The sequence below is a fragment of the Boleophthalmus pectinirostris genome, unplaced genomic scaffold, assembly GCF_026225935.1.
Source record: "Boleophthalmus pectinirostris isolate CB_2022bp ecotype Guang Dong unplaced genomic scaffold, ASM2622593v1 HiC_scaffold_1, whole genome shotgun sequence".
Taxonomy (NCBI): Eukaryota; Metazoa; Chordata; class Actinopteri; order Gobiiformes; family Gobiidae; genus Boleophthalmus; species Boleophthalmus pectinirostris.
Genome location: NW_026570970.1, coordinates 26353667 through 26377383, shown reverse-complemented (window position 1 = coordinate 26377383; position 23717 = coordinate 26353667). Strand labels below are relative to the sequence as shown.

Sequence of the window (23717 nt, the reverse complement as noted above, 5' to 3'; positions counted from 1 at the left end):
ATATAAGATATATTAGCCCTGCCAGTATAATGTGATTAAAATATTTCTTGCAAAAATATATCTTTTTGTTCAAATCAGCAAATATACTGCAAATAGAAATATTCTGTTTACAAAGGTTTGATCTGAAATACTTTAGACAATTCAAGTTATAACCTGCAGCTGTCATTTACAGTCATAGTAAATATATAAGTAACCTAATTTAATGTGGAACAACTTCAAAAGGCGCGTTCAAACGCTCCAAAGCCCGTGTAGGAAAACTGCAAATATTCCAAAAGTCCTGAACAAACCCCCGCACTTTCCCGGCTGTCTTGTTTCTCCAAACATGACTTTTTGTGCACTGACTCGCTCCGCTGAACTCACCTGGTGCAGGAGGAATAGCAGCAGTAGTGTTTGCACGGCTCTCATCTTTGACTGACTTCGGAACTAATTCACGATGAACGACGCTTAAATCCTCTCTGACGCTCCGGGCAGAGGCACATGGCGCTCGCACATTGTTTCTTTTTCACCTGCAAAAAACACAAAACATTACTTTCCACTGAGATTTTGTTAAATTGGCAAGAAACTTGAACTCACCGCTTTAAAATGGCACTTCACTTTGCGCAGTCAGTCATGCTTGTCCAATCCACTTCGAGCTCCTAAAATCCCGTACAAGTTTCTCTCCTTTGAATAATTACTCCTTAGAAATCAGTTTTTACTGCCAAACTTCTACAGAACACAACCAGATAAAGTTGAGGACCGAAGCGAAAGAGTGTCTCATCTATACAGCCTATGGTCTCATCCCTCGCTGTATCCTGTGTAACTACGCAGGGCACGCGCACTCTGTAGCCAGTTGTTGTCTCTGGTCTCACTCACTGCTCCTCGCTCTCCTCCTCGTGTCTTCTCACAGTCGCCTCACCGCTCACCCCCCTACATCTTCTACTGTTATCCATGTGCGTATTGTGTTGGTAGCGGCTTGGTTATCTCCAGTCTATGGTTATATCACGTCAAATATAAGAAATTGTCACGTGAGTTCCGTTTGTGGCGCAAGGTATTGTGCTGAACCTTCCCAAAATGTGACCCGACCGGGCGCAGACTGTTACGCACAAGAGAACAACACCATGCTATATCATACTTGATTATTGAACGTAAAATACAGTGGGAAACATTTTTAGATATTAATTGACCTAATACCTAATTAAGTGGTGTAACAGAGCTGTTCAGTGCAGTAAACTAGTAAAAAGTGATTTCTGAAAACAAGGATATTTATCATTAGTTCGGCCATAGCCCATTGTAATCTGTTCAGAAGATTTAGATCATATTTTTACTTGTTATTACTATAGTTGAGAAATACACTGTGAATGCACAACACAGTCAATTATCCTAACTGAAAGTTGAAAGTAAAAATACACATTGTTATTGTTATTTCAAACGAAGGGTTAGTGTTCGTCACTTCACAAATGAACTATTAAAGTCCAGTTACGTTTTCAGAAAGAACCGTTTTGACTTCAGCTATTAGATATCTGCATATTCTTGTGATTGAGCTATTTTGTGGTAAAAAGTCATTCATGATAATCCTACATGAATTCCATTTTCAATTACGGGAATGCATAGGTCTATAAAGCCTAATGCTGAGTGGTGTCATTTAAGGAGAAAAGTATATCAACAACCACAAAAAAAAAAAAAAAAAAAAAAAAAAAAGACAAACTGGCAACTACATGCTGAGGTCTGACATTCGCAAAACAGGATTTTCCAGCCTCACTACTTTCACGGTGACAGGCCTTTGGGGATCACGAAGCTCTGGTGACATCTAGCGGTAAAATTAAAGCACTTCATGTAAAAGGCGTTGGGCAGCTCATGACAACAGCCTTCAAAGCCTAAGCAAAATCATATATTGATCTAGATGAGGTGTTAGGTTTATCTAAACATTATAAACAAGAAGAAGACAAGAGATTAATTCAGTTTTACTCGCGAGGAGAACGGGCAGAGAGTGGGCATCACAACCAACAGTCTCCACACGTTCTGATGACTCAAGGCCGCTCTCCTCTTTTTATTTCATTAGGAGGCCCTAGTTACAGAATGATAATTCTCAAGGGGAAGGGGAAACGTAAAGGTGCCCTGTATAAATGTTGTGGTGACTACATCTTGTCTCCACGGAGACATTATTATTGCCTGAGATTTTACACAATATGACATTAAACAATTCTATTTATTGCTCAAACATATGCTGAAAAGCATGCATTGTTACTATGAGCGTGGCTGCCACTCCACAGATTTAACTTGTCTGTGACTGGACCTGATGCAGTCCCGCGCTTGTTTCCATGTATAGTAGAGGTTGAGTGTCATACTGTGGAACATTCTTCTATCTCACCGACTAGTGCAGTGCCTCACCAGAAAAGTTACAAAGTGCACCTTTAAGGGGATGCACGAATTCTAAATTGCAATATGCATTTAAAAAATAAGGGACTATATACTATAACTATAACTATGACTATATAAACAGTTATACTAAGAATATTTCTAAAATGAAAAATAGGCACAAATCCTTTAAATGTAATCAGATTTTATTCACAGTCATTACTGTAAACACAAAACTCAGTATCTGGTGGTTCCTTAGAGTGCAAGTCAGTCACATTTGGTTTACACATTTGTATTTTGTATTGTGTAATGACATGGTAATAGCAAATACATTTCCTTCTGATGACAATAAACCATGCAACTACTGTAAACAATAATATCAAAATAAAATCATATGCATATTTGAGTGCATTTTTGGTTGCATAAAAAATAGTACTTAAGTGTATTAGGTAGTGCTGTTTGCAAGCAAAATCAAAAATCATAGTTTGCAATAGTGCTTCCTATCTGTATTTTCTCAATGAACTTATGCATGGACCAGTATGCAGCTCAGGGTGCTGTCAAACATTATTTTTCCATCTTTCTGAGAGCTGCACTTGTTCTTGAGCAGATCCAAGATGGCCTCCTTGACTTCTGAGGTGACGGATGCATAGAAGTCTTCTTTAGCTGTTAAGTAGTCGATCAGGTCACAGCCAAATTTATCCTTTGGGTTGAAGCAGTTTGTTATGTCAAAGGTGTTGGGAACTGGATGCTCATCGTATTTTAGGCCCATTTTGTCGAGGCAGGCCTTTATCTCTGCAGATGAGCGGTACTCAGTGATTGTGTGAGTGCACAGGTCTTTCGAATGGGTCTTCCACAGAGTGTCCCAGCCTCCATTGGCTGCAGAAGACAAAGCATTATAGAGAAAATTACATTAAAGTTGACAATGACATTAAATAATTGTTTTTAAATGTGTAGAACAAGGAAAGCAACAAGAAGCTGAATTACCCCGATATCATAAATATAATTGCATAGTATTGGTAAAGTAATTTATTTCTTATTTTTTTAATGAACACATATTGTGCTTGTGCTACTAACCTGTTTCAACAATAATCATAAGTCGTCCATTCTCTTTCAAAAGCCCGTGGTAGAACTCAATTGTTGATGCCAAGTCATCCACATAATAGATCATCTATAAATCCAACAAAGCCATCAGTTCATGCAACAAAGTTCAAATTTTGTGTGCTGCAGTCACGTAGGTGGGTAAAGTTCATTTAAAATAACAGTGAAAGAAAAGCATCAGCAGAGGATTAATACATAGACATATGTAACTCCTTTTTGGGCTGTGCCATTTCAAAAAATATTTTAACTAATAATTATTATATAATTATTTATTTTAAATAGTTTTTTAAACAAATCGGTCCGGTCAAGCGGAAACGGAGGGAAACGGGCAGATTTTTAACATTCAAATAGCTCTTATTCAGAAACTAGAGGGACCATTGAAATAAGTAAGGTATCAGAATGTAGGAAAGAGTTAACACTCCAACAGGGTAAAGTTAAACCTGTGATATTCTTTCAAGTTGTTGACAAAAAATTTTAAAACTCATGTCGGTAACGGAGGGAATGAAATATGCAGCACTTTTTGGGCAATAAATACAAACAGCAATAACTAGCGGTTCCCACTTACATATCCTTAACAAACTGGTTTGAATATTTGCTTAATATAGTTTTCTACCATATGGTACAAGATTAGGTTGAAAAACCTCTTGCTTTTTGAGCAATGAGATTTTTTATTAAGAAAGGTCATGGTAATGGAGGGAAAATTGCAAGCAAGTAGAAGGTGCATGATTTTGCATAATTTGTCAGCTTTTTTCTTCTGAATACTTTAATATTACTTCAAAATGAAAGGTAACTATTTCTATAAAATATATCAGTCCTTCCAAGCTAATTTTTATCATTTAAATTTATTTTATTTTTTTTAAATCATGTACCTTTATCAACAGTTCAAAGATCGAATAACACAAGATATGACAATTTATTTACATGATTTGCAGGTCTTTGAAATTTGGGAAATAATTTTTGTTCCATGTTACATACATGGTCTGTTTAAAACGTATGTAACTTTAGAACCAAAAATGGTACAGAAAAAAGGTAAACAGTTTCATAAATTAGAGTACATATGCCATCTGTTGAATACATTTTCATATCAGATGCATTAACTTGAAGTTTTGGCCTTGCTGTATACTTCTGCTTGACTGGGCCCAAATGTTACATAACATGCAAAACAAGAAATGAATGGCGCAGGGAGTGGTAGGATTGTCTGTGGTCTATAAAGCCATTCTTGCAGCTAAGCAACCAACCCCAGTAGCCAACTGAAGACTCCAGGGGTGCGGTCACATGCCACATGATTTGGTCCTGAGTTAAGCCCAGTTTAGTCCTGCTGTAAACTTGGTATTTGGTGCTGTTTTAGGCTTGATTTAGTGCTGGTCTGATCCAGGTTTTGTTCTGGGTTTAAGTTTGAATGTGTTCCATATGCAAGTGAGCGTGCCCATACTTACAGATATATGTCCTCCATAGTTTAACTTTTACCTGAATCATGTGGATGAAGTCAAACTTCTTCACATGCTCTGTTGCTTTGACTTGCTTCACATAATCCTCACTTGGCATGATGTGCCATTGGAATGGGACATTCTTAAGGTTGGCTGTCTTACCTACCAACGCTGTGGACAATACAACATGAGGACAATGTATATGCAGGTTTGTTTCATATTCTACAGTTTCATGGTGTAGATTTACCTTTAAAGTTGTTACTGAGCTTAATGCTGCCCTCCACAACATCTGAAGTAATTTGGACACCAGGGAATGTAGACTGGAACAATGTCAACATCTGGACATCCACCTGACCTGCAAACAAATAATATGCATACAAATAAAGAGATGAAAATTACAGTCTAAACTTCTGACATGGTTGTAATACCTATTTAGACATACCAATAAGTCATATGTTTGTATTTTTGTGTTTACAAAAAGAAATGCTCGACATAGGGTTAGGGTTCAAATTTTTGAATATTTTTTTTTACATTCTCAATGCCATACCATTGAGTCATCCTATAGTATTTCATATGACAAGGTATTCAGTGGAGATTAGGACCATAAATCACTTAGCACCTGACAAAACTTGTTTTTTTTTTTTTTTTTTTTTTTTCCTTTTGTTTTCATTTCTTTTGTCGAATCCGACTGGTGTTCAAGTTACACCCAATAGAGTTATTTTGTCAAAATTATTTTATTAATCCAGCATTTAAGTATGGACACATAGAATTAATTCAAAGTAAAGAATTATAATTATTGATTGATGCTTTACATACCTCCGCCACTCCCCACACCCAGCACATCCAGGCTGCTTTTACCTGCTCCAATTCTGTAGATACAAAGAAACAAAGAGTTCTTCAAAGCCTCATTATGTGACTTTATATGTCAAAATACAGAATGCACTGCAACAGCAATATTCTTAATAATTCTTCTGTGTTTCATCTAACATGCTAGTCTCTTTTCTCACAAGGATCTCATCAAAATGTAGATACAAAGAAATGCACATTTATATTTGCAAGTAACTATTAATTAAAAAAGAAAATCTATTACATCTATTACATGTTGTTATTTGGCCTTTACGCCGAGGTCTTATGTGGAGATGAATATTGTTACTGTTTCTGTTACGCACACAACGGCGATTTATCCATCAAGTCCTACATGTTAAATACTGCAACCGAGGTTTAATGTGAGGCGTAGTCTGTAGTTTCACGTTTACCTCTTGAACTCTTCAGGCAGGACGCTGTGCACACACTGCAGAATGGCTTCGTGCTCTCCAGAGTGCCCCAAGTAAAAGTTAAAGACTTCGGCGCAGCAGTCTTGGTAGCACGTTGCTGTCTTTTCTTTCTTTTTGTTTTCTGCAGCCATGTCCGTTTCTTGAAGCGATTTTAAACACAAGAAATCCCCGGAGCAATAACTTTCCGGCTTCTCTTATCTGTTCAACAAGTTTGTATAATTGTGCCTCGCTTATAACCTAATATTAAGCGACTGTCAGGTCATTGCCCCACCTTCTGGATCTGTCACGGAAGAGCGTTACGCAATGATCTGAACATTACTCTGTATTACAGCTACAACAAAAAGCACGGTTTAAGTTTGACTCTGTGTTGTCAAACTGTTTACAATTTATCAAAGTTAACATTATAGTACACATTCAAATGCTCTCAAATAGCCTATAATTCGGTGAAAACCTGTTGCGCTTCTAATGTGTGTGTGTGTGTGTGTGTGTGTGTGTGTGTGTGTGTGTGTGTGTGTGTGTGTGTGTGTGTGTGTGTGTGTGTGTGTGTGTGTGTGTGTTTTTCCGAGCCACTCCTCTTCAGAGACAACACTTTTCGCTGTTCTATCAAAGCCCTGTTGCAATTGCTGTAGCTATTGGGTGCAGTTGATATCATCCCAAAAATTCAACAGATGGCGTTAAAACTCCACAAATCTTTCAGTCTTCTTGTGGTATTGCTGTTTGTGTTATTTTTATATTTGAAGTGCTTTGCCAAACTTATTAGTAAAGTAGACCCTGAGTCTAACAGTAGACTGTTATGTATATTTAGAATATTTTAGAAATTAGAATAAAACATAAACAATCAAAACTGGATTTTCTGTGGCATATTTCTACAGTAGTATCCTGTCATTCTAAGAAGTGTGTGCTGCGACCAAGTTCCAGCCAAGTTAGGCTTCTTGTGGTCAGACTGTTAAAATAAAGCTAAGATTAATTCTAACTTGACTCACATCCTCAAAAGAGAAATGCTTTCAGTTAGCTTCATACCCACAGGGGAATGTTGATGACATCAGCTGCAAAGTCTCTATATTCAATTCAATTTAAAAAAGTTTATTGTAAAATTTACATAGGAACATATGAAAAATATAATTATGTTCTCACTCTCAATTTTCTAAAATAAAAACAATATATATAAAATAAAAGGAAAGGTCCAAAGGTCTTCTTTAAGGAGACACAGATTCGTAGCTTCCTGGCCACCTGGTGGTTAGAGAGGGGAGATAGTTCAGCATCCTAACAGCCTGGTGAATGAAGCTGTTGATGAAGTGAGTTTGGTGGTGCGGGAATGGGGGCTCCTGCACCTCCTCCCAGTGACCTGCATCACTCACAATTGAAATGGCTTTGCAGATTAGGTGGGTGATGTATATTTCTTGCAGGGAGGGGAGTGGTGCACCAGTGATCTTCCTGGCTGTGTTCACTATGCGCTGCAGGGCTCTCCTGTCATGGTCAGTGCAGCTTCTGCCCCATAGAGTGATGCAGCTGGAAAGGATCCTCTCAATGGTCCCTCTGTAGAATGTGGTCATGAATGGTGATGAGGCACTTGCCTGCTTGAGTTTCTGCAGGAAGTAGAGGCACTGCTTAGCTTTCTTCACCAGTGATGCAGTGTTGGTGGTCCAGGAGAGGTCCTCACTGATGTGCACCCTCAGGAATTTAGTGCTGCTCACACTCTCCACAGCAGCACTGTCGATGGTCAGTGGCAGAGGTTGGATGTGGCCTCTCTGGAAATGGATTTAATGTGAGTCATGACTAGCCATTCAAAGCACTTCATGATGACGGGTGTCAGCGCCACAGGGCGGTAGTCATTGAAGCAGGATGGGGATGGTTTCTTTGGCACGGGTACGATGGTGGCGACTTTGAATGAAGATGGGACAATGGCTTGCTGCAAGGAGGTGTTAAAGATGTCTGTAAAGACATTCTTTAGCTCCTCTGGGCAATCCTTCAGCACACAACCTAGGGTGTTGTCTGGACCTGCTGCTTTACATGGGTTGATGTTGGTGTGCGTCCAGACAGGCACAGAGTCTGGTCATCGAGAGGGGGTGTGGTTTTATATGTGGGTGGGTGTTGTTTTGTGCTTCAAAGTATGCAAAGAAGCTGTTTAGGTCTATATGGAACAAATAAAGATTCTAATCTTATTTTATAGCAATACCAATTCAGATAATTAGAGTATTGTGTGACAAATCCATAACTGGCCAAAAAGCACAGCCCTCTTTCTTTATTTTATACTTTCCCATATAAACTTAATCCGATGCATTTATTACTATGGCCTCAGAGTAACCAATAGTCATGACTCTCCTTCTCTACACTACAGTCTCAGAGCAGCTTCAGCACCCCCTGTATGAGCTCAGGTGAGGCAGTTTTATTGAAGTCCTGCACCTTGGTTAGAAAATCCAACATCAAATCTCCAGTGTCACCTCCTTCAGTGAAACATTCAGTGATGTCTACACAAGAGTGCAGCTCGCAGCTCTTATAGTGGACTCTGTAGGGGTCCAGCAGGCTCTTGATGTCTGCACTGGACACAGATGGAGAAGCGTGCCATCCCTCTGAAAGGCACAGCTGCCTATGGACAGCTTTGGAAATCACCACCTGAGCACTCTCCCCAAAAATCAATAAACACATAAACTAGCATAGTGCTTTCTGGTTGGGCTGGGTGACATGGAGATAAAAATGCAATTGTGATCTGATGCCTAGTCATATTGTAATACACTTCCTGTATTACCACATTACAAAGTGGTATTTCGTTTGACAGAAGAATTCAGCCTAAATAAACTGCTCAAAACAATTAGGGGAACACTTGTATTTTATTACCAAACTCAATGTCGAATGCACAAATGTTACAATTTTGTACTGAAACTAAATTCCCAATGTACCCTGAACACTGGGAGCGTCAAACTGGCCAAGAAGAACAAAAGTTAACTCTTGGAGGACCGAATTATGAAATGATGAGAAAAACAAAGTGACTGTAGGGAGAAATGACAATGGAAGAAATGATGAATTTGCAGCACAGCACATTGCACAGCCACTTTAGTAGTGGGTATGCCCTCCACGAGCCTGTATGCACTCTCAACAACGTTGTGGCATGCTCCTGATGAGGCGGCGGATGGTGTCCTGGGGGATCTCCTGCCAGACCTGGATCAGCACATTGGTAAGCTCCTGGACAGTCTCTGGATGCTGCCGAATATGCCGATACATAATGCCCCAGAGGTGCTCAATGGGGTTCAGGTCCAGAGAACGCAAGGGCCAGTCCACAGCATTGATGCCCTCTTCCTCCAGAAACTGGCGGCACACTCTGGCTACATGAGGCCGGGCATTCTCCTGTACCAGAAGAAATTCGGGGCCCACTGCACCGGCGTAGGGTAGAACAATGGGTCTGAGGATTTCATCTCTATACCTAACAGCTGTCATGGTACCTTGATTAAGCACATGCAGGTCTGTGCGACCCTCCAGAGATATGCCTCCCCAGACCATAACTGACCCACCACCGAATGAGTCATGCTGAACGATGTTGCATGCCGCATATCGCTCTCCACGGCGTCTCCAGACTCAGTCACGTCTGTCACATGCACTTAAAGTGTACCTGCTTTCATCTGTGAACAGTACTGGGCGCCAGTGGCGAACTTGCCAATTCTGGTGGTCCCTGCTGAAGGCCAGTTGGGCTGCACGGTGCTGGGCGGTGAGAACCGGCCCAACCAACGGCCGCCTGGCCCTCATGCCACCCTCGTGGAGTCTGTTTCTGACAGTCTGGTCAGAAATGCGTACTCCAGTGGCCCGCTGAAAGTCTCCTTGAAGGGACCTAGCAGTGCTTCTCTTGGACCGCATCGCAGATATACGGAGAAATCTGTCCTGCTGTTGGGTGGTGGCCCTTATTTGGCCTTGTCCAGGCCTCCTGGAGTACTGGCCCATCTCTCTAAAGCAACTCCATGCATGGGAGATGACACTGGGAGACACTCTGAACCATCTGGCCACCTGACGTACAGATGATCCATCCTCCAGCAGCTGGACTGCCTGTGTGACTTCACAAGGCTGGAGGTAACGCATTATGTTTGCAATAGAGTCAAAATGATCAGAAATTCCTCAAACACGAAAGAAATAACGATTCGGAAGGTCAGGAGCACAAAATCGTCGTGGCTACCACAAGGTAACTCACTCCAGATTTGGAGGTTGGCTCGCTTTTGACAGTCCTGTCTAGACCTTGTTTATTGCAATTGGGTCAAAGGCAATGAAACTGATTCACAGGTCGCTAAGGTTCCAAACTAGCTCGGTGGAAAACTCCAATGCGCCAATATATGTCTGTGATATCCCAAAAATAAAGTGTTCCCCTAATTGTTTTTAGTTTATATAGATTTTGCGTGTTAAATGTGTGAATGAAATGAGGAAAAACTCCAAGTATGTTTGTGATGAGGAGACAGCATTATAACAGATCAGAAAATACCGTAATATGGGCCCTTTAATGTAGCCCGATAAAACCAAGAAACATCCCTTCTGCCACCCCTATTGATGGTCAAGCTCCATCATTCAGTGAGAGACTTTATTTGTAAAGGCAATATAAACATACTAAGTGTACTGTGATAAAATCAAAACAGTGATCAAAGAAAATAGTGATATTGTTTTTTTTTGGACACAATTACTTCCTTGTAGTACAAAAAGAAGATTGAAGAAAGGAGGGAGTGGCGTATTCACCTACCTGCTGCTAAGATAATCAGAAGCTTTCAGTTCTTGTTGAGGAGACTCTGAAAGAAGCTGATGGTGGCTCCAAGATCTTTCATATAGTACAGCACTTGTGGATTGAGCACAGACAATACACTGGTCACTAATGGAGCTCCATATTATAATACTGGACTATTGATTAATTGATTTTTATTTTGGTTATGACAGAACTATTCAGCTTTTGTTTACAATGTTCAAAAGAAGTTTAACAAAAAATAATACAAGTATACCTTATTTACATCTATGGTAAAAGGTGAACACAGGAGTCTGCATTGCCTGCTCACACCAGCTGACACACACACACACACACACACAACAATAGCCTACAATAATTAAATGGCCTGTACCTGATTTTAATTTATTCTAAACAATAAATGCTTTTTACATCATACATTGTATGCTAAAAGATCTAAAATATGAGCAAACTTGAGATTGCAAAATATAAGTTATTCATTTAGGCACACTTGCAATTTTCTGATCAAAAACTAGTGAAGTTTTATTAAGGCTACCATGTTCAATGAGAATATAAAATAATAAACAAATAAATCAAATCAAATCTACATGTTATACACTAAAGCTTGTGCTGTAGTTACAGAACTGCTGGGCTCCACGACTTCGTTATCGTAGGTTATCCACAAGCACCCCGGAGTGCTTCAGATGCAGTTAAGAGAGCATCTCCAGGTCAATCAACAGTCAACCATTTGTTTGGACTTGCCTGGCGCTTCCAATATTAAAGTTGTAATTTTCAAAGAAAAAAGTCTTAATTTGACAAGAACATGGTTATAATGAAAATAAAGACAGAATTTTATCAAGATTTAGAGACCAACACCAGTGTCAAGACTGTGGCCACCATGGTCAGAGTGCAAAAGAATGGTGCTAATATGAGTTACATAACTACAAAACCAAGCAAACAGCTATATGAAATACCACACGCTTGTTTGGTAATAATGCACATACTCAAAACTGTCACTAACCCAATTTTCACATAGGCTATTTTGTTCTTGATGAGCAAATAATAAAAATACTGTAGAGATATGTCTGAATAAAAGATGTTGTATTTGATTATTATTATTTGGAATAAGTTACACAGAATACAAAACCATTTTCAAGCCAGTCAGAGAAACTGTGAAGGTCGGTAACCGATGTAAAAGTGGGCAGGGCAGAATAAGGTGGCTACAGTTCTGTGAAGCACATGTATTGTGCAAATTTTGAAGTATGATATTTACATAAGCTTTTGCACTTAGCATTTATTACTTTTACTATAGATTTTTTTATATTTATAATTACTGTTTCAATTATCATTAGGATCATTAGAATTATTTACAATGAGCAATATTAATTTATCATTATTACCCATTTATCTAATGTTTTTGTATCTCCTCAATAGTAGTAAAAACTCCATAATCAACCATTGTGCCAAAGGGTGACGTTTATGGTTATTAATGTTAACAAATTCACACTATTCAACTCACATTCTTCTTTACTCATATGCCACCCATACCACTATCAACCTGTTTATTATTTTTTAACTAGTTATTATGTTATTAATCATCACATTGGGAATTCCTGACTTTATTCTTTCCGAACTCTCCACCTTTGCTGCAAGACCCCACCCCCTCCTCCTTACCACACCCTGCAATTCAAAGAAAAAAAAATTATATATATAGAGAGAGAGAGAGAAGAGAGAGAGAGAGAGAGAGAGAGAGAGAGAGAGAGAGAGAGAGAGAGAGAGAGAGAGAGAGAGAGAGAGACAGAGGCACTGATCCTGGCTGCTCAGGAGCAGGCCCTGGGCACTCGAGCAATAGAGGCCCAGATCTACCACACCAGACAAGACCCACGGTGTAGACTGTGCAAAGAGGCTCCTGAGACAGTCCAGCACATAACTGCAGGGTGTAAGATGCTGGCAGGGAAAGCATACATGGAGCGACATAACCAAGTGGCGGGCATAGTGTACAGAAACATCTGTGCAGAGTACGGGCTGGAGACCCCAGGATCAAGGTGGGAAACACCTCCAAAGGTTGTGGAGAATGACCGAGCCAAGATCCTGTGGGACTTCCAGATACAGACTGACAGAATGGTGATGGCGAACCAACCAGACATAGTGGTGGTGGATAAGAAACAGAGCAGAGCCGTGGTGGTGGACATCGCAATACCAAGCGATGGTAATATCAGGAAAAAGGAACACGAGAAGCTAGAGAAATACCAGGGGCTCAAGGAAGAGCTGGAGAGAGCCTGGAAAGTAAAGGCATCAGTGGTGCCTGTGGTGATCGGAGCACTCGGGGCTGTAACCCCCAAACTGGAAGAGTGGCTACAACAGATACCGGGAAAAACAATGGACATCTCAGTCCAGAAAAGTGCAGTACTGGGAACAGCAAAGATACTGCGCAGAACTCTCAAGCTCCCAGGCCTCTGGTAGAGGACCCGAGCTGAATGAGGGTGAGAGAGACCTACCACCGTGGAATGTGAGAAACACATTTCATATATATATATATATATATATATATATATATATATATATATATATATATATATATATATATATATATATATATATATATATATATATATATATATATATATATATATATATATATATATATATATATATAAATTTTCGGACCTACTCAACAGCGGAGACAGACCAACTCTCCAATGGGTCAGAGGGTTTCCTCACTGACAATTGAGCCACCCTGTCCAGCTCAAGGTGTGACCAGGAAGAAGGCCCACTGTCCTTAACTGTACTGACACTATCTAGAAGAGAGAGAAATAAATAAATAACAAAGTGGTAATGAAAGGAGAAGAGGGGAAGGAGAAAAAACAAGAGGAAAAAATAATTATCAATTAATTATCAGAATAAATATTCTTCCCTTTCTTTTTCTTTTCTTCTTTTTTTCTTTACCCTTACCTTCTTAGTTTGCCCTCCCATAAAAAAGTAAATAAAGACGATAAACAATAATACTGAACACAAACCATAAAGTAGAATTATCTCCCAAAGAGTATTCTTAATGTACAGTACTGTTAAAAACCATGAGCTGCAATACATCAATGGCAGAATGCATTAGACTGTATAGTTTTACATCATAATTCAGCCATTTACAGCTAAAATCTAATTCGATCAATAACTAATAATCCCCACTAGTACAAAAAAATTACTCATAATAAATATTGAACCCCAAAAATGGGGTTGTCGCTGTGGTCAAAGATGTTGACCACAGCGATTCAGATTATCCTGTAGAGTCTTTGTGTATTTGTCAGTGTCATAAAACTGTACCGCAGGTGCGACATGATGCACTGTTCGGACAAAAAGAAAACAAGAGAAGAGATACCTACAATCATTTAAACTTAAGGACTGCCTTCATTTACTGTAACTGGCCCTTAGACGTGACATGAGGGCTCTCTGAGGGGTTGCTCTTCTTGCCATGCAATTTCAACCGCTCATGTGGTCTGGGTAATGACTCACAGATCTCACCTGCCCATAAGTGAGAGAAAGAATGTAGACTGTCTGGTTAAACAAAAGCTTTAACTATTTTCACCAGAGCAGTCCCACAACAACCGCACTACTTTAGAGTGATACATGATGAACAATGTTGTCAGGACTTTCAGCTATCAGCTAGATATTATCAGCATCAGTAATTTCTCCTCTTGCTCCACAGCTGCCCTGTCACAAGGAGCTCCCCATGGTTTGGTGCTTGGTCTTCCCATTCTGTAACAATGTCACTATGCCATCCATTTTCAAAATAATTCTGTATGTATTGCCTTTTAATTTTATCTGGTTTATTGTTCCACATGAACTTGAAGATTTTTTGTTCAAGTAGTTTAGAACTCAGTACCTGGTGAAGGGAGAATCATTAATAAGTATACACAATTGGGGAACAACCAAAGAATTAACCAATGTAACTTTCCGTTGTGTTGTTAGAGCATTTCCCCAGAACTGTAAAGTTCTGTAATTTTTTTTTCTATCTTCCTATTATTATTATGTTCAACAGTTTCTTTAAGGTCTTCTGGATAGTGAATCCCTATTAAATCTATCGATTCATTGGTCCAGTTAATTGGATTAATTGGACTCTTCTGATCTTCCTCAGAGGAGCTGATCTTCATCCCAGCCGCTTCACACTTGGGACGAGTCCCATGGATGAGTCCCATGGACGAGTCCCCAGCCTCGGAAGATGTGACGGTGGGATCGAGCAGATCCTCAAAGTATTCCTTCCACCACTCCACCACTCAACAACATCCCCAGTCGAGGTCAAAAGCTCTTCCCCCGCACTGTAAACAGTGTTGGTGAAGCAGAGCTTCCTCCTCCTTAGGCATCCGATGGTTTGCCAGAATTTCTTTGAGGCTGTCCGATAGTCCTCCTCCATGGCCTCCCCAAACTCCTCCCAACCCTGAGTTTTTGCCTCTGCGACCGCACGGGCTGCAGCGAGCTTGGCCAACCAGTACCCATCAGCTGCCTCAGGAGTTCCACGAGCCAACAAGGCCCAACATGACTCCTTCTTTAGGCTGACGGCATCTGTTACTTTCGATGTCCATCACCGGGTTCAGGGATTGTCACTACGACAGGCAACACAGACCTTAAGGCCACAGCTACGAGCGGTCACATTGACAATAGATGTCAAGAATAAAGCCCACTCGGACTTCATGTCCTCAGCTTCCCCCGGAATCTGAGAGAAGCTCTCCCAGAGGGGTGAGTTGTAGGTCGCCCCGACATAGGGTTCTGCCAGATGTTCCCAACAGACCCTCACTACATGCTAAGGTCTGCCAAGTCTTTCCGGCTCACCACCAGGTGGTGATTGGTTGTCAGCTCTGCCCCTTTCTTCACCTGAGTGTCCAAGACACGTGGTCGACGGTCAGATGACACGACAACTTTGAACATCGACCTCCTAGGGTATCCTGCTGCCACATGCACTGATGGATACTCATGTGCTTGAACATGGTGTTTGTTATGGACAAACTGTGACTAGCACAGAAGTCTAATAACAGAACACCACTTGTGTTCAGATCAGGAAGCCCGTTCCTCCCAATCGCCCCTCTCCAGGTGTCAATGTCATTGCCCACATGGGCGTAGCAGTCACCCAGTAGAACAAGTCTCCAGTCGGTGCACTGTCTAGTCCCCTTCAGCCTGTAAGCCAACACAGCAGTGAGAGACCTGTCCCAAACCCGAAAACGTCACCCTTTTGGTCACAGGGGTGAACTTGAACATATGGCGGCTGAACTATGGGGCCATGAGCAGGCCCACATCAGCTCTCTGAATATTAGTTATCTCATTGCACACCACATGATTTAGTAAATATTTAGTAAATTTGTACTAATTACATGTGTAGCACCTCAGGTAAGCTGTGTTGGAGAAGTAAACCTGTGATTGCTTCACTGTCACAATTTCTTAAAGAGTTAGTGGCTGGGAGGAACTACAGAGACAAAAACCTTGCCCTCAATTACTCAGTGAAAATCCAATAAGCCATTAAATGTCTTTTTTATTTTTTTCAGTCACTAATAGACAGTTCAGTACTAATAAAATGCATTGGTTTAAAATTTTGTAAATTCATTACACTATAACTACATGCTAAATAAACAAATAAATCAAATATAATTCTGCACACAGAAAGTGCTATTCAGAAATATCTTGATCAAGGTTTTCTACATTTATTGTATGTTATAGTGACCTAAACCAGTCTAGTGTCACACATACATCAGTAAGGCTTTTTTAACTGAGTGCATCCACAACTATGACACCCAGATTATTATTAAACAGGACCCTTCCTTCTTTCTCTAAACTGCACTGGGGGTCTCTCAGCAGCCTCAGCACCCCCTGTCTGAGCTCAGGTGAGGCGGTTTTACTGAAGTGCAGGACCTCAGTGAGAAAGTCCAACATCAGCTCTCCGGTCTCGTCTCCGTCAGTGAAACATTCAGTGATGTCCATGTGAGACTGCAGCTCGTAGCTCTTATAGGGGACTCTGCGGGCGTCCAGCAGGCTCTTGATGTCTGCAGTGGTCACACACTGACTGATCTCAGTGTTGCACAGCTGACTGCGGAAAGTTTCCCAAAGCTTCCCCCAACCACTGTCACCTGAAAGAGTGCATACAACATACATATATAATTTTGTGTTGTTTCTTTTTGTCCAACAGGTTAGAAAGTCACAATGTTTACTTTCAGAGTTTGCAACATTGAAGCATGGATGTAAAGCTATGGTAGCCAAATTTTTTTTTGTAAAGCTTTTTTTTTTTTTCTCCCTCAGATATTGTATTATGTATTAATGTGCATCTTAGACTTAGATTTAAACCAGCTTCAATGACCCACAAGGGAAATTACTTGGACACAGTAGTTCACACATCACATGACATTACAATAACAAACAGTAAAAAATATAAAAAAGGTAACAAAACACCTAAGTAAGTAGCAATAAAAAATAGCAAGAGACTGGTGTCAAATAAGACATAATTATATAAATGTATATGTACAAGAAAAAAACTGAAATATAGTCATTTAAAGACAGTATATCACAGCTACATTATATACAAGAGATCATAAGGACAACATTGTAAAAATGATATGATGATTTACAGAAACATAGGCTTATTTGTTACATAAAGGTGAGATGTTATAAAGCTGTATGGAGTATGGCATGAATATAGTCCTGCATCTAACTACAAAGCCTTTTATTGATTGAGATTAAAGGTGATTTGTTGTGCTTGGGAGACCAGCACTATTTCCCCAATAAATGCAGTTTGACAAAACCTGATTCCTCCCTCGGTGGCGATCTCTCAACAGCACAAAATAGACTGATGTCTCAAAGCATATAAAGCATGTGTATGTCAACTTACCCGACACTAAAAGAATCAGCAGCTTTCCATTTTTGTCGAGGAGGCTCTGAAAGAAGTTGATGGTGGCTCCAGGATCTTTGACATAGTACAGTACCTGTGGATTGAGCAGATACTGAGCTGGTGACTCTCATAGTCAGACTAATTATGTTTAACACAACTAAAGTTTAGCACAGAGCATGAGATCCTCATGAGAATAACTGATGTGAAATACTGTTAATAGGACCTGCCAAAGGAAAAGTGCACAAACCTGGACCATGTGAATGAAGTCGGCCTTCTTAGTGATATTGTTCTGTCTCCACTGCTCCTCAAACTCAGAGGCTGTCATTTTGTTCCAGGTAAACTTAATGTAGTCTAAATCTGGCTTCTGGTTGACCATCACTGTATCAAATAAACAGACAGAAGTCACTTTGATTGACATGTTTCTTTTTGGATTAAAGTTTTGATTATGTTTGATCATTTTAAGTCATATACCCCTATACTGCCATTCATTATTTCACAAATGTCAACATTATAACAATGCTTCTATAAACACATGAGAAAGCTAGCTATAGCTATTAACATGCGCTATTAACATGTGCTCAGAATTGTAGATTTCCAGTGATATTTGGTTTATTACACATTCAGAAACCATACCATTTCAGGTCTCCACGGAGCTAAGTCTGGATCATACATGAAACAGAGATCAGTGAGTTTCTGTGTGCGTGTCCTTTACATAGCACTGTAACAAGTGATGACATGTGACCTTACAGTAAAACGACATAGAGAGGCGCCACCATATGGTGCTATCAAGTACTACAGCATTAATACACTTCTAATACTGGCTGCTACAGTTGAGTGATAGAACAACTGTTTTGCTTTTGAAACCACTTGGTGACATAGAATACAAATAGTAAATGCTTGTATTTGTGGAAGAAGTCTTTACAATTAGCTACTCCTGCCCAAAATAAATAACATTAGCCACTCTAAATCTTCCAGCTATTTCTTAAAGTGCATTATAATTAAAGCTATAACACAAATTTATTACATAAATAATTAATTATTACTTTAGTTAATTTAATTAAAGTGCAGTTCCCAATATCCATTGCTTCATTTCACAATGAGTGAATATACTGAAATTAATGTGTCACTAAAGCTTGTACCTTTGTAGTTATGGAGCTGTTGGCTGCTGGGCTCCACTACCTCGTTATCCACCAGCACCCCTGGGTGCTTCAGACGCAGCTGAGAGATCATCTCCAGGTCAATCTTACCTACATCACAGGCAAGTGATGATTACACAGTACAGCGGACAATATAATGCTTTATAATGAGATGCAGACAACATGCAGCTGACATATTTTGACCTCATAAGCTGTTAATCCAGTATCGTACAAATTTCACTCAAATACCTGGGAACACAACTGAAATGTTTTGAATGTACTAAAACACCTTTTAGGGTGAAGTGTCCAGAGGTGTGCATCCAGAGTTGGCTGTGGATGGGGTCACTATGATCTTGGGTAATGACATCACAAGCAGTCTGATGAAAATGAAGTGCAGTTCCCTGATGTGTATAAAAAGTGCAGTTACTCGGTCAAAGCCCCCTGGATGACCCTTTGATTAGAGCATGAGTGGTCACCTTAGTTGTCTGCTTACTAAGTCATTTATTACTCCAAGATCTTACCTGCCCCACTCCCAACTCCAATGACATTTAGCTGTGACTTCCCGTTGCCAACACTGAGAAGAGACAATAATTATAAATGGTATCAATCAGCCTTCACTTGGGGAAGAGATTTTATATATAAATAAATAAATAAATAAATAAATAAATAATATATATATATATATATATATATATATATATATATATTTTTTTACATATTATAAGATGAGCACAAGCTTACTTACTTACTTATTACATTTCTATTATGTGTGATTTTAATTATTTATTTATTATTATTTATCATTTTATTTTACTTAGTTGTTGGACATGGGAATTGACATGCATTGCAGCAATTACATCTGTTACCCAGCAACCATACTGTAAACAGAAATCAAAGCTTGTCTAATTTGGACAATATTTGACAAATAAAAACATTTTAATTTCTAAAAAAATAAAATAAATGGCAGTATTGGAGTGCTGCACTGGATCAAAGCTCACAAAATAGGTGCTCATTGGACCTTTCATTGGATTCTTATAGAAATAAAAAGGATGGCAGAGACATTCTGATTTGCCATTGTTATTTGTCACATTTATTGGTGGTCACATTTTGAATTTGGTATTTTACTGTAAAGATTTTACCATAAATTGTGATTCCTTTTTATAATTTAGAACTAGCCTTTTATATGTAAAATTTACCACACAGGTACTCCCCCACAAACTGAAAGGAAAAAAATCGTCACATGCATTTAAATACTTTCTGTAGTATGATTAAACTTGGTATTACCAGTCCAAATAAGAACAAAATACAGACTTTGTAGCATTATCAACTTTTAGATTTTTTTTTTTTCAAGTTTAGTAAATCTCAGTCTAGTGCATTACCTGGCCACTATGTCAGGCAGTGTGTTGAGGATGAAGTCTCTCATAGCCTGATGTTCAGAGGAGCGCTCCAAAAACAGCTCAAATGATTTTTGGTATCGGCCATCATCATGGACTAGGCACTGGAGTGGAGAAGCCATTGGACTGTTGACAAAAAATATACATTTTATAAACCGAACATGATGTGGAGGAGGCGGCACTGTTCTCAACGTAAATGAAGTTGGATAGGATCAAAGACATGATTTCTTAATCCCAACTATATTAGAAAATTGTGAGTATGTATTTACATGCACTCGAGTATCCCTATGATTTTTTTAAGGACCCATGATTTAAATACCATGGATAAAAGTGTATTGATGAGGAGGGGGAGGTGACTGTTTGACAGGCAGGGACAGTTTCCTGTGGGTGGCCAGGGTGCTTGCTGGGCCCAAACTTGTGGTTATCTGTTAGAGGTGATTAATGGTTTTAGATGGTTGATCAAAGTTTATTTGTATTTTAACATTTTGGTCTATTTTAACTGTATTTAATTGTTTATTACAGTGTTGATGTGGCAACACAGTTTGTGGACTGGACAAAAGTTTGTTTCGTCGAATACATTTCACAGCTCATCCAAGCTGCTTCTTCAGTTCTGGTCAGAACGCTGGTGGACACTTCCTTTTATGTGTCTGCAGGGAGGAGCTAACTAACTCCTCTGAAACTAACACACCTACTTGTTTACAGTTTATGTTAGTTAGTTAGGCCTATTGAACTACACAGAGTGTGGGGTCTTATTAGCATAACCATTCAGGGCCATAATGGAGCTTTCACACCTCTGGACCTGATCTGGCAACACCTATTGTTCTCTTGTTTGTTTTGATTTCGTTTGAGGATGGAGTTGTAAATAGGAGATAGATGGTGTCTGAGGCCTCCATTTCTGTTTAAAGAATCATTCTCTTTCTTAACAAACTAGCTTCTTTAACTCCCCTCTCAAACCAACCAAGAGGGGAGTTAAATAAACTATGCGCTGTCCAAACAAGTTACATGATCAAGTCTCCTGCTGACTGGTAAAAAAACATTTTACCCTCTGGACAACCTGCATACCCACTTATATCTCCTAGGCACTCATGGACTAAAACCAATCAATAAAAAAGGTGCCAAGATATAAATAACAAGACAAAAAAAAAAAGGGAAAGAGAGACAGAGACACAGAAAGAGAGATGTAAATCTGCGAAAACTGAATTCCTAAATTAATTTGGCACAAATAAATATAGTCTACAAATAACTATATCTTAGTATAAACCCAAATAGACAAATAGCTCTTACAAACTGTGTGTTCTCTTGTCCCTAGGTCCCCCCTATTAGAAATTTGGATTGTAATTTACATATGTTTAAACAACAGTGATACCATTATCTGTCCTTGTAAAGGTCTATGAGATGGTCTTATATTTAGTTACAGTATAATCCATATAATAAACACAACATGAGGCAAGAAAGGAGAGCTGAGCAGGCACAGAGCACAGATCGCATGATGGAGACACTGGATTTGAACAGTCTCTGTGCTACAGAATTAACTAGAAAAGCACTCAGAGAGCGCAGACCTCCGCCAAGGACTACCCCCATTTTTTATATAAATTGCGATAAAATCAGTCTTCTGGATCAGATCCGGATCAGCCTTTGGAATATGAAAGAGGATCCCATTGTCCATCCCTGAGTCAAATTTCATGGGGTTTGGTCAATAATTAACCGAGATATTGAGAAACAAAATTTTTGGCCCCATTTACCACAATGTTAACAAAAATTTCAAAGTGATCCAGAATCCAGGATTTCTTCCGGATCACCCCCAAAATGAAATCAGTTCTTCCTTTTCACATTTCCAACAAATCCTGAAAATTTCATCAAAATCGGTCCATAACTTTTTAAGTTATGTTGCTAACAGACAAACAAACAGACAAACGCCGGCAAAAACATAACCTCCTTGGCGGAGGTAATAAATCTCAACTTTGCTTTCTGGCTGTAGTTTAAACTTCAGCCACTAGGGGAGGCACTGCCCCCCTTAAACTCCGACAATACCAACATGATAAGCCAAAGTTTAGTTCTTTAAAGGTTCATAACATGGTAGACTGCGATTTAGCTGCAAAGTGTGGGAAATTTATCTACCCCCGGACAAATTAGGATTCTACTTTACTGGTAGAACTTTACTTTATTAGACTACACGACTACAGAACAATAGGCTACTTTATTATTAAGATTCATTATTAAATGCAGTGAAAAGTAAAGTGACATTGTGTGATAAGCAATGGCTTGACCTAAACATTATGTATGTTATGCATTTACATTTTTGGACCTTCTGTAACCAATTCATCCTATCGGCCACTTATAACTTTTTGTCGAAATGACTGGTTTATGCAACTGTTAGACCTACTGTAGGCCTTTCTGTAGCCTTTTATCTGGCCAACGAGAGTACGTGTTTATGGCTGCTTATATCATTCAAGGCTTGGTTCGCAATGCCTCTGTATTGTAGCTATCTAGTTTGATGTTTGAAGTGTTGCTTTGGCGTAGTAGGCGATAACATGACTGCTTATGCATGGACCAGGATATACAGCGCTGCACAATTGTGTTCACTTGTTCCCAAAACGAACCGTCTATGCACCCGGACAGCCTACACGTCAGACGAGCGCAGCTTGCCTCCTCTCACTGCCAGTGACGAGGCTTTCTCTCTAAAAATGAGCTACTGGACCTGTACGGCTTACAAATGGCATCAGCGAAGACTACGAAAACTACGTGTTCGACACATCGACCATGGCTTGTGCACTGCTCTTTACGTTTATACTGCAGAGATCTATCACATTTCTCATATCATTCAGATCACACCATAACGTGTAGGCTACTTACAGTACGTGCAGCTGCTGTTCGAGCGCGTAAAACAGGGAAGCGGAACCAGCTGGGGCGAACCCTCCCTCCGCTGTAGGTCAAGGAATGACTGGTATTGGTTAGTTATTATTTCAGTTCACATTTTTATGACCACACACAAACTTTTTAAAGGTATAAGCACAAGAATTCATACCAAGAGCAAAATAAACAATTAAATCAATTTCAAAATGAAATAGCGTCTAAGCCTACTCAAAATCCCCGGATTTCTCCGATCACAGACCTACGTTCAGAGTTTATAACGCTATTTTCTGATCTATGATGAAATATTGTTTCTTCACTAAAAACATTCCTGAAGTTGTTTCATTTGCACGTTTATCCCACAAACCCTTCATATTTAGGCTGTATTCTGCCCTCAAACGGAAAACGCTGTTCCATCTTGTGTGATGTGTGAGGTAAAACAAGAAGTGCTTCACTGTTTTCAAACTTTAAAAACTTTAAGTAGAACCATTTGGGTAATCTCCGCCATAGAATAGTCAATCTCTACTGAACTAAAGGTAAAAAATTAACTTGAGAACTACCACTACATGACATCACAAGGTGGAACTGAGCATTTTGAGCTTTGGAGATGTAGATTGACTAATAAGAAAGGATTACTCAAATGTGTGAATTAAAC

The 23717-nt window shown here is 39.5% G+C and overlaps 3 protein-coding genes across 5 annotated transcripts in view; all 3 read right to left on the bottom strand.

Moving 5' to 3' along the window:
• Positions 1-893, bottom strand: part of nxph2a (neurexophilin 2a) — a 31567-nt gene extending 30674 nt beyond the window's left edge. The window contains exons 1-2 of the mRNA XM_055149320.1: positions 574-893; positions 361-506 (exon numbers count right to left, since the gene is read on the bottom strand). Coding sequence (XP_055005295.1) covers positions 361-405 — 45 coding nt within the window. The 5' untranslated portion in view covers positions 406-506; positions 574-893. The remainder of the gene's footprint in view (positions 1-360; positions 507-573) is intronic.
• A 1629-nt stretch (positions 894-2522) lies between these two features.
• On the bottom strand, positions 2523-6604 carry LOC110156182 (histamine N-methyltransferase A-like). The gene is made up of 6 exons (XM_020920381.2): positions 6116-6604; positions 5676-5728; positions 5107-5214; positions 4900-5030; positions 3409-3502; positions 2523-3210 (listed from the first exon to the last, which is right to left on the bottom strand). The coding sequence occupies exons 1-6, from the start codon at positions 6262-6264 to the stop codon at positions 2858-2860; spliced, it is 888 nt and encodes a 295-aa protein (XP_020776040.1). The 5' UTR covers positions 6265-6604; the 3' UTR covers positions 2523-2857.
• A 9714-nt stretch (positions 6605-16318) lies between these two features.
• Positions 16319-23139, bottom strand: LOC110156194 (histamine N-methyltransferase-like). 3 transcript variants are annotated; one of them, XM_055150066.1, is made up of 7 exons: positions 23067-23139; positions 20198-20338; positions 19340-19392; positions 18822-18929; positions 17930-18060; positions 17683-17776; positions 16319-16927 (listed from the first exon to the last, which is right to left on the bottom strand). In XM_055150066.1, the coding sequence occupies exons 2-7, from the start codon at positions 20332-20334 to the stop codon at positions 16566-16568; spliced, it is 885 nt and encodes a 294-aa protein (XP_055006041.1). In that variant the 5' UTR covers positions 20335-20338; positions 23067-23139; the 3' UTR covers positions 16319-16565. The 3 variants fall into 3 exon arrangements, with proteins under 3 accessions (XP_055006041.1, XP_055006048.1, XP_055006053.1); XM_055150073.1 differs by having other exon boundaries at positions 23071-23123; XM_055150078.1 differs by lacking the exon at positions 23067-23139 and adding an exon at positions 19108-19219 and having other exon boundaries at positions 20198-20337.
• Positions 23140-23717: the final 578 nt, after the last annotated feature.